The sequence below is a fragment of the Mus pahari genome, chromosome 13 (genome assembly GCF_900095145.1).
Source record: "Mus pahari chromosome 13, PAHARI_EIJ_v1.1, whole genome shotgun sequence".
Taxonomy (NCBI): domain Eukaryota; kingdom Metazoa; phylum Chordata; class Mammalia; order Rodentia; family Muridae; genus Mus; species Mus pahari.
Window position 1 is genome coordinate 26,743,427 of NC_034602.1, and position 10,991 is coordinate 26,754,417.

The 10,991-nt window shown below is 47.5% G+C and overlaps 1 protein-coding gene across 1 annotated transcript in view; it reads left to right on the forward strand.

Moving 5' to 3' along the window:
* Positions 1 to 7,234: 7,234 nt before the first annotated feature.
* Maea (macrophage erythroblast attacher) overlaps positions 7,235 to 10,991 on the forward strand; it is a 40,073-nt gene continuing 36,316 nt past the window's right edge. Inside the window, exon 1 of the mRNA XM_021210279.1 lies at positions 7,235 to 7,371. Coding sequence (XP_021065938.1) covers positions 7,303 to 7,371 — 69 coding nt within the window. The 5' untranslated portion in view covers positions 7,235 to 7,302. The remainder of the gene's footprint in view (positions 7,372 to 10,991) is intronic.

Sequence of the window (10,991 nt, forward strand, 5' to 3'; positions counted from 1 at the left end):
CAGGCTGAGCAAGCCAGGGGAAGCAAGCCAGTAAAGAACATCCCTCCATGGCCTCTGCATCAGCTCCTGCTTTCTGACCTGCTTGAGTTCCAGTCCAGCATCCTTTGGTGATCAATAGCAGTATGGAAATGTAAGCGGAATAAACCCTTTCCTCCCCAACTTGCTTCTTGGACATGATGTTTGTGCAGGAATAGAAACCCTGACTAAGACACCTTGTAACTTTAGGATGCCTACCACCACCTCAGGTGCAATCAAGCAGGTTCATATCTAATTACCCACCCCTGGTGGACTCTACTGACCCTCCCTGAAGGGCCTCTGGACTGCCAGCCTGGAGCTAACCAGAAGCCATTTCCTAGGAGACATTTATAAGCAGATGTGAAAATAACAATTATGCGGTTTGGGCAGTTTCAGTCTCTAGCTAACCATAGAAGCTGATTATAGGTTGTGTTACCAAATAATTTCAAGGGAAAAATCAAGCCATGTTATTTTCTTGCCAATAAACCACTCAGCTCTGTAGTCTTACCATTTGATATGAAGTGTATGGTTTAGTCAAGGATTAAGTCTTAAGATAGAATTGGCAGGTATTCACTGCCTGTGATAAGACACATGGTTCAAAATAACCACACGGGCAACTTCAGTTTAGAAAGTCAGTCTGAAGCTGACAAAATTACTCCATGGGTAAAGGGTCCTGACAAACAAGTCCGACAACTCGAGTTCGATCCCCAGACACCACGTCCAAAAAGTCCTCTGACCTCCGCATGCATGCTGTGCTCCCCAACACCACATATCATATACTCCCCACACAACAGTAAAAGAAAAAATCCTGTTAGCTGCTAAACGAGGCAGATGCCTCTATTACTGCGCCTTCTCAATGCATTTATTTTGAGCTAAAAAATTACGATGTAAGCTGAGTATGCCCAGCCAGAGGCACTCCTGTCCAATATCTATACCTATACCTATACCTATACCTATACCTATACCTATACCTATACCTATACCTATTCCTATGATACACACACACAATGTATCCCTGGCTGCCCAAGAATTCACTATCTAGACCAAGCTGGCCTTGTACTTGTTATAGGTCTAGGGTTGTTCAGAGATTCACCAGTGTGATCATGATGCCTATTAAAGAGGCTTTATTTAGATACCGGTAGCAGGTCTACACCCAAGTTTCAAGATTCCCAAGGAATAGTACCAAACTATATGAGTCAGGGCCTTATAAAGGAAAACTCAAAAGGCTACATGCTTCCTGCCTTCATCCAGTCAGGGTGAAGGATTCATTCTAATATTCTTTTTGCCTGTGTGTAATAAAGACTCATCCTCTCTATGTGCAATCAGGGCAAGCAAGCTTGTTTACAGAAGTGAAAGCAGGCAGTTTGCTATGTTACATGAACAACAGTTTTGTATGCCATAGACATGCAGAATTATAAGAATAGCTCCTAACATTCTGGGAAGTTATCTGTCCTTGGACAAGTGGGACTTACAAGTTAGAGCTATTTTGTTTTATAGATCTCTTGGGGTTTCTGTTTGCTTGCTTTGTTTTTGAGCCAAGGTTTCACCTATGTAGGCCTGGCTGTCCTGGACCTTATTCTGTAGACCAGGCTGGCCTCCGACTTAGAGATCTGCCTGCCTCTGCTTCTCAAGTGCTGGAACTGTCCCCCCTCCCCTGGAGTGCTGGAATTAAAGATATGCACATAACTGATCATTTTATAGATCTCTTAAACACAGTAATTTTAACTTAAATCATAATGTTAGTCATCACAAACTATCAGAGAAAATGCCTGCCTCTGCCTCTGCCTCTGCCTCTGCCTCTGCCTCTGCCTCTGCCTCTGCCTCTGCCTCTGCCTNCCTCTGCCTCTGCCTCTGCCTCTGCCTCTGCCTCTGCCTCTGCCTCTGCCTCTGCCTCTGCCTCTGCCTCTGCCTCTGCCTCTGCCTCTGCCTCTGCAGTACCTAGTCTAAAGGCATTCACTACCACCATGTCCAGTGATTGTTCCATGGCCTTGAACTAAGCAAGTCTATCTTTTCTTAAATTATCTTAAACAGAGAATGCTCAGGAATGTGCTCCTTTATTGGTTGTTGTTGAATTGTTGCTGGTGGTGTTAATGTTGTTGTTGTTAAACATACATTTTGAGACTTTTATGTTTGTGTTTTGTCAGAACACTTTGTACATCACATACACGAAGTGCCCAAGGAAACAAGAAGAAGGTGTCAGATCACTGGGGCTGGAGTTACAGGTGGTTATGAGCTGCCATGAGGGTGCTAGGAATCAAACTCTGTCCTCTGGAAGAGCAGCCAGAGCTCTTAACTGCTGAGCCATCTCTCCAGTCTTTTATTCCATTTTTGAAATATATTATTTATTTACTCTTTGAGAAATTCACACATTTATTCAACATATTTCATTTATATCCATTCTCCATTCCAACTCCCCCCAGACCCTTAAGAATGTCCTCCTTGCCGGGCATGGTAGCGCACACCTTTAATCCCAGCACTTAGGAGGCAGAGGCAGGTGGATTTCTGAGTTCAAGGCCAGCCTGGTCTACAGAGTGAGTTCTGTCTTTAAAAAAAATGTCCTCCTTAACCAAGCATGTATACTTAGGGATAGTCCAGCCTCCATATGAGTAGACTCCTTACGTATAGTCCCATGCTTCCTGTGCTGAGAAATGACTGGTGCTCTCCTCAGCTGCTGCGGGTGATAGATCCTCCTCCACTCTTTTATGTCTTGGCTGTGCTTGCTTTGGCTCTGCGCTCACCGAGATGTAAGCCCGTTGTCATCACGTTCAGGGCTGGGTGGGTGAGAGGAAACAGCTGACTGACAGCTGCATCAGAGTTTCAGCATCCTGATGAAATCAGCAGGGACCTGGGGTCCCCTGGACACAGATCCCCTGAATAACAAAACACTTAAGTTGGTTTTGCAGAATCCACTCGGGGACAGTTTGAAATCAAGCAAGGACATGAACAGAAGCCCGTTCATACTCCCAGGTCCACCTTGCGATAAAATCTTTCCCAGAAGGTCGGTGAGTTTGAAGCAAGACAAATGAAACAAAAAATACACAGTAGTGCCTTTTCTTTTTGTGACATCCATGTTTGCTTCTTTGTGAACTCTGAAATGAACAAGAGTCTTGCTGGGTGTGCAGATTTCAGGCACCATGTGACACCAAGTCCCCAGGCTAACGGTGGTCTCCCTGTCCCTCTTCTCTGGCTGGTTCTTTTCAGAAGGGGCTTTCAGAAGGCTTGTCTACCCAACAGCCCGTCCTCTGACGGGACCGTTAGTAAGCTAGACAGCTACTCTATGCCAAGTCATTCAGGGCTTAAAGCTTAAGATTTTAGAAGTTTAAACTAAGAACCAGAGTAGTGTCGTGTCAGGTGCTGAGTTGGACAACAAGTAAACGTTAAAAAATAAAAATAAGGGGCTGGAGAGATGGCTCAGATGTTAAGAGCACTGACTGATCTTCCGGAGGTCCTGACTTCAATTCCCAGCAACCACATGGTAGTTTATAACCATCTGTAGTGAGATCTGATGCCCTCTTCTGGCATGCAGGTGTACATGCAGACAGAACACGGTATACATAGTAAATAAATAAATCTTTAAAAAAATAAATAATAAAACTAAATACATTTGGTGTTTGTCTCCAGTGTGACAATTAGTTTTTGTTTTCCTTATTTTTTTGTTTGTTTGGGTTTTTTTTTCTATCAAGGGTAGTTAGCCTGATAAGGGCCCATATTTCCTAATCTCCTTCTCTCCCCTTCATGTCAGTTGAGTCAGATCCCACCAATGTGAAGCTCAGATCCCACCAATGAGATGAGACACAGTCACCACCTTCAATAGGGATAAAAGACAGAGGTCAAGCTGGCCACGAAAGCACACTAGCCCCGTTTAGGTTCTGGCATGACCTTTTACAACAGAGAAACTGCCATGGTAGGTTTCTGTCACTGTATTCCTTTGTGTGATTCTGAGATTGCCCCTCCCCCACCACACCACACACATACACAGCAGCCCATGAAGCCCTTGGGGAGACAGGAAATTCAGAAGTGGCAGCTGTGACCTTTCCACTCCACCTGAGTTTGAGCTAAATGGGGCTCAAGGTGGATGGGTCTGGGTGGACTCCCAGAGAAACTAACCGGCTGTTGGGAAGACCCTTGGTTAGTGGAAAGACCTGGCCATTCTCCCTCAGAGGGAGGTCAGGAAACTGAGATGTAAGTTATTGGATGGGGAGACGCAGAGCAATTACATGGTTGGTGGAGGCCCTGAAGCTGGAAAATGGTATAACACAAGAGATGGTACCCGCCTGATGTGGAGGACAGTTTTCAGTCAGCTTGACACAAGCTAAAGTCATCTGAGAAGAGAAATCGCAACTAAGAAAGTGCCTCCATAGCTGGGTGGTGGAGACACACACAGACCTCTGAGTTTGCGCATAGCCTGGTCTTCCAGGATGGCCAGGGATACACGGTCTACTCTACCCTGTCTCAGAGGGTGGGAGGTGATGGGAAGAAAGGAGAAATAAAAAGAAAGAAGAAAAGAAAGAAAGGAAGGAAGGAAGGAAGGAAGGAAGGAAGGATGAAAGAAAGGAAATGCTTACATGATTTCAGACTATAGGCAACCCTCTATTTTAATATATATATTTGTGTACATGCATATATACATTTTAAAAATGATTTATTTTTATGTGCATTGGTGTTTTGCTTGAATGTGTGTCTGTGTGAGGGTGTCTCATCCCTGAAACTAGACTTATAGGTGATGTCAGCTGCCGCGTGGGTGCTGAGACTTGAACTTGGGTCCTCTAGAAGAGCTGCCAGGGCTCTTAAATTCAATGACTCTAAAACATGATTGCTTGATATGCAGATGAGCAACTAGGAATCAGATAGATCCGTGGCTGGAAGACAAATGGGAAAGAGGCTCTAATTAGATCAGGGTGCGTTTTACTTAAGATGATTTCACGCAACGATTTAAGATGGCTGACTTCTTGGGTTCTCCCTCTTTAAGACAAAGACTTGGTGGGCTGTCCCTGACTCCCACTGTTCCAGAGGGAACTGTTGGGTGAGACTTTCAGTGCCCCCACTGGAGGGCTCCTGAGATGGGAATCCATCAGTTGCCTTATGTTTGGATCATACAATCCCCTGCCAGAGCCCAAACCAGCTAATGGAGAGAGGGGACTCACTCCATGCCCAGACATAAAATCTCCCTACCATCTGAGCAGACTCTGGCGCCATCTTTTGGTTCCCTCCCTACTTAGGAGAACATCATCTTTTTCTGTTTTGTCATGCCTTTGTGTATGTGCTTCTGCTTTCAACAAAACATGGTTGAGTGGGAAGGCCTTGCTTTTCCTGACTTTTTATTCTTTAAATCAACAGAATAAGAATTCATTCCTAGGCGAGCATGGTGGCGCACACCTTTAATCCCAGCACTCGGGAGGCAGAGGCAGGAGGATTTCTGAGTTCGAGGCCATCCTGGTCTATAAAGTGAGTTCCAGGACAGCCAGGGCTACACAAAGAAACCCTGTCTCGAAAAGCCCCCCCCCCCAAAAAAAGAATTCATTCCTACAACCCTAGACATACCATCCTGACAGCATCAAAGAAGAAATATAAGTTTCTCTCTTTGGGTTAGTTTTGAATCCAGCAAGCCACAAAGTTGGCCTCCAAGGGGGCAATGGTATATCATATATTACAGCCCTGGCCATAAATGTGACCATATAAGAGAGTCAGACAGGATGGCTACGGAGGAAAATATGTAATACCACTGTGCAAATGTAGACTGGAGGACTCAGGGTCACTGATTTCTTCATCATCTAATTCTAAGACTAAAGACTAACAAGGGAGAGGAAGGCATGGAACCTGCATGGGAGATGGCACCATCTGAGAAGGGGCACAGAAGATCTGTGAAACAGGAGAATCTCTGCTGAGTTCGAGGCCAGCCTGGTCTACATAGAGAATTCCAAGATAGAGTCTCAAGGAAAAACAAAACAAAAATCGAGTTCTGTAAAATCCAAAAAAACAACTTAATGTAGAAGCCATTTCCTAAGGAATGAAATGTAATTCCACTTTTAATTTTAAAAGCAGGTGAGGGAGGCTGGAGAGATGGCTCATGGGTTAAGAGCACATTCTGGTTTTGTCGAGGACTCAGGTTTAGTACCCAGCACCCAAGTGCTTGTCTCACAACAATCTGTAAGTTCAGTTCCTGGGGGATCTAATGCTCTCATCTGGCTTCTGCAGAAATCATGCAAACATGAAGTAGGTTCAGTTGACACACACACACACTCCATTCAGTTCAAATAAAGGGTTTCAGTGACCCCCAAGTCTATTGTCTGGCTACCAACAAACGGCCAACTTGAGTTCAAAATAGAAGAGTTAGAATGGAGGTAAGAGGTATAACTAAGCAATCTCGGTCAAGGTGTGGTCTGGTTGATAGTTATTTCAATTGTTTTTCAGGTGGTTTAAAGAAGTCTTCATTGCCTTAGGGAACAGGCTGATTCTCAGGTCTTGTGACTTGCGCTGTAGGGTGAAGCCTACATCACAGATAATTGCTTTCACTTGGGAGCCCTGGAAGATCAACGTTGCTTTTTTTTTTTTTTTTAATCAGTAAGATGTTAACTGATCATTACTATTGCTCCAGGAATCCAACTTGACTACAAGTGTAGGTCAGGGACTGGACACCTTCAGGTGCCTTTTGGACACCAAATCAAAGGATTCATCGCTTTTTCACAAAAGCAGTTCCCAAATGTTCCTTATGTTATTACTGGCAGGATAGCCCAGCTGCTCGATGGCCCCTCCCTGTCTTATTCTATTGTAAACATTCTTTATCTTTTATTGGGAAGCCCGCTCCTGGACTCCAGAGCTGTTAATCGCCGAAAATGGAGACTAAGTAGTTCCCGGATGGCAAAAACCGCACCCCTAAGTGACCACTCAGAGATAACGGCCACCGAGCGCTGAGGCAGGGCCTGTGACCAGTACGGGAGGCGACTTCGGAGGGGTGTGTGTGTGTGTGTGTGTGTGTGTGTAGGGGGTGTGATCACAACGAGAGTCGTCTCAGCCCCAACCCTCGGAATGTACATGGCGTCGGGATCGCCGCTCCACTAAACCCGCATCGGCGGCCTACGACAGCGGACAATTCAATGAGGAAGCCGCTCTTTAGAGCTGCCGGCGATTGGTCGAGCCCGTGGAAGATGATTGGCTCTGGTCTCCTTCCGCTCGGGCGACCCGGTGACGTGATTGGTGCAGACGCATAGCCGCTCCGCCTGCTCCCGTACGTAGCACGTCACTATCCGGCGTGCCCCGTACCCGCCTCCTCCGCTCGGCCGGCCCAAGATGGCGGTGCAGGAGTCGGCAGCCCAGCTGTCCATGACCCTGAAGGTGCAGGAGTACCCGACCCTCAAGGTGCGTTCTAGGCGCGGCTAGGGTCGCCACCGCATCTTCGGAGGGGTCGCGGTGGTGCAGGGGCTGGGTCGGTGCCGGGAGCCGCTTCTGGAGGGACCGCGGGGTCGGGGGCGGGGTCGGGGGCGGTGGGGCTGCGGCTCTCCAGCGCGATGGGCACGGGCCGGGGCCTCCCGATGGGGCCAAGGGGGACCTCTCGGGGTACTGTGACCTAGGTGGTGCGGGGCGACAGAGTCAGAGGGCTTCCGAGGTCCGGGCGGCGGGGCCTGAGCCCTGCCTCCCACCCAGCCTGCTGAGCCTGGAGGCTGCGGGGCCGTGCGAGTGCGGGCAGCGAGGCCACGGCCCGGGCGGCGGGCACTAGAGAACCAGGGGCCCTGGACGCGGAGGTGGGTCGCGGCGGCCCCCCGGCGTCCTTCCGGAAGCTCGGCCTGGGGCGTGGCGGGCATGCCTCTGGTGCTAATTAGGGGGCCAGTGGGGAGCACTGGCGACCCGGTGGCACCCGCCTCGCTGGGCGTCCCCAGAACTCCAGCGCAGCTCCTGCCCTTGGTTTCCGGGGCGTGACCTTGGGTGGTCGCTGCGCCAGTGCGTTCCTTTAGGACAAACGTTCATCCCCGCCGGAAGACTGGGAGTCTTCAGTTGCTAGAGGGTTTGATGGTACCGGATGGACTGCGGTGAAGCACCTGGGAAGAAAAGCCTTCAGAGGGGAAAAAAAAGCCGCCTTTGGTTCCAAGGAAGGCCGGCTGAGCCTTCGTGTTCTACATTCCTTGGCTGAGGTCTGGGCAGCTTTACTTCTGGACTGCTTGGCACCTCATCCATCTCTGTGGTGACTCAGTGGTCGCTTGGTGGTGGGTGGGTAGTTTAGCTAAGGTTGAAGACGACAGGTTCTAGGCGAGACCGCCCTTCCTGTGCTCAGGGAGACCCAGATTGTGTATGGGAGGCACCTGACTGCAATGGTGTTCCCTTGTCAGATGCAAGCCCTAGGGAGCACTTGTTTTCTTCCCCGAGGGTGAAGTGAGTGAGCTTGTATTGCACATGGAAGTCTTGGTATTCCCTGGAAGGCATCTCTTGTCATTGTCCCTGTGACATCTGACTGCTCTGGAGTAGTTTGTCTTCACAGGAGGGCAGAAGCAAGGCCCAGCTGTCCTTCTTCTATAGTTGGTGAGCAGCCATATTTGATCAATGTTTTGTATCCTGTACTTTATTTCACTAAGGAAGGGAGCAAACACCACCAGTCTTTTTCTTTTTTGTCAGATGTTCAAAATGTATTGTTGGGGTGGGGGTAAGAGATACTTGTGACAGATCTGGGTCTTGTACGTGACTCTAGGCCTTGTCCGAGCTAGGCCAATGCTCTGCTACTGAGCTATACCCTCGGGCCTTGTTTTTTTTTTTTTGAGACAGGCTTTTGTAGGCCATGAATTCTCAGTTCTCTACTTCCTCCTGAGTGCTGGGATTACAAGCGACTCTTACCAATCCTGTAGTTTCCTGGCACTGTTGGATTTCTGTTGATTGACAGATGGAAACCCTGAAGCTTATAGTAGTCTATACTTGGGTCCTTCTATCACTGGACCTGTAACCACTGACTTTTGGGCCTAGCCAGGACCTCCAAGCCTGTTGCAATGAGGTCGCTTTGGGAGAACGTGGTTATTTGTTCTGGCTGGTGAATTTGGGACCCACAGACGGTAAAGGTTTCAGAGCTCGCACCCTCCCTCTTTGGCTTACTGAACGCATTAGGCAGTGAAATGGATGGTCAGGGTTCCTCCAGTCCGTCTGCTGACCAAGAATGCACTCTGCATTCCAAAGCTATTGCACAGCTCTGATGAAAACGATTCTGTGGATGCCTGTGCAGGTACAGAGAGGTGGTGGTGTCATGTAAACAGAATCACACCTTTTTCTTTTCTTTCTCTTTTTTTTCTTTTCTTTTCTTTCTCTTTGAAGAATGTTAGTAAGAAAAGTTTTTGTGAGTAGAAATGCTACTCCCTCCAGGTCCTGCAGACCCTTGCCTTAAAACTTCTCTGCCTTGTTGACAGTGTAGTGTGTCTGCTTTGTTAATGTTTTTCCTCTACATTATTGTTTGGTTGGGTTTTTTGAGACAGGGTCTCTTGTAGCCTTAGCTGGCCTATAACTCACTGGCTAGCTAAGGATGACCTTGAGTTTCTGATCCTCCTCACGATCTGAATGCTGGGATTTCAGGCATGTGCTACCACACCCACTTTATGCAGTGACAGATACCAAATCCAGGACATTCTGCATGATTGGCAAACATTCTGCCAACTGCTACATACGTAGCTGCACTTCTGTACTTTTTCAAGAGTAATTGATGATGGGTACTTTATACTTTGATTCAGAAGTGTTTGTTGATAGAATCAATCAGAATACCAGGAGAGATGTGTTTGTGGATGGTCCTTAGGAGGGTCCAGGTGCATGTATGGACCTCCCAGAAGTGAAGACTGGTGGCTGGAGGGCTCCCCAAAAGCAGTTGGGACTGCAGTATACTGGACAGACTTAAATTTCTTAAGATTTATTCTTTGAAAATTTCATAATTTATGTATGTTTATTATTGACAGATTCTTCACCTGGCAGGCTTGGGATCCGGTGGGTGGCTTAAGCAGTGGATCTGTTTTGCAGTCTCAGGCACCTGGCAGCCATCTCCTTTTCCTGTGAGGAGCTACGGTGGTATCCCCTGACCCTGGGCGTGGCTCTTTTCTGTTCTGTGTTTCCTCCACGGTTGTGGCCTGGCACAGGTTTCTTTGTAAGCCTTGGAACCTTCCTTCTCCCAGTGGCACCCCTCACCTCTACCCACTAGGTGTAGGAGTATCCCCAGAACACCCCCAGACACTGCCAGGTTGCCTTGGATACAAAGTCACCAGCATGAGGACCTCTGGACTGAATGTTGCTTTAGGGGACTTGTTTCTGTGTTTTTCAGAGCTCTGGGAATGTGGTTCATGAGACATCATCTTGTGTTCTGAATGTAGCTTTTTTTCCTGTTGAAGTCTGGCGCCAGATTGAAAGTGGCAGGTCTTTGAAGCAAGGGGAGACTAGGATTCATGGCCCAGCATCATAAACTTAGATCCCTTGTTTGAATTATTTTTTAAGCTTTATTTTTTTTGTTGTTGTTGTTATAATGGGAGATTTTTCTTCCTTAGTCTACTGAAGAGATCATTCCATTAATATTTCTACTCTCCCCCCCCCCCTTCAGATAGCTGTAGCATAGTGTTGTGTCACCTTCTTGCCGCCTGATCAGGTGGCAACTGTCCAGTGTCAGGACCTGAAGATATTGGGGTAGCCAGCCCTGGACCCCAGCTTCTTTCTGAATCTCACCCTGGTGGTATACCTTGATCCTCTTTAGAGCTCCTTTTGTTCTTTAGAGTTCCTTTTGTTCTTTAGGACCTGTGACCTGATGCATGTGTCCTCCCCCCTCATTCACCTTGCTTTTGATCTGTCGGACATTTGAGTGATTGTGTGTCCTATTGGCATACCTCTGTTGGCATACCTCTGTCTTTCTGAAAGGTGGATGTCTACTGAGGATAGAAAGTGCAGTCTTGAATGCCTTGATAACTGCAGGGTATGTTTTTTTATGTTATTCTTTTAAACAGATTTTGTGGGTTTTTTTTGTTTTTGTTTTT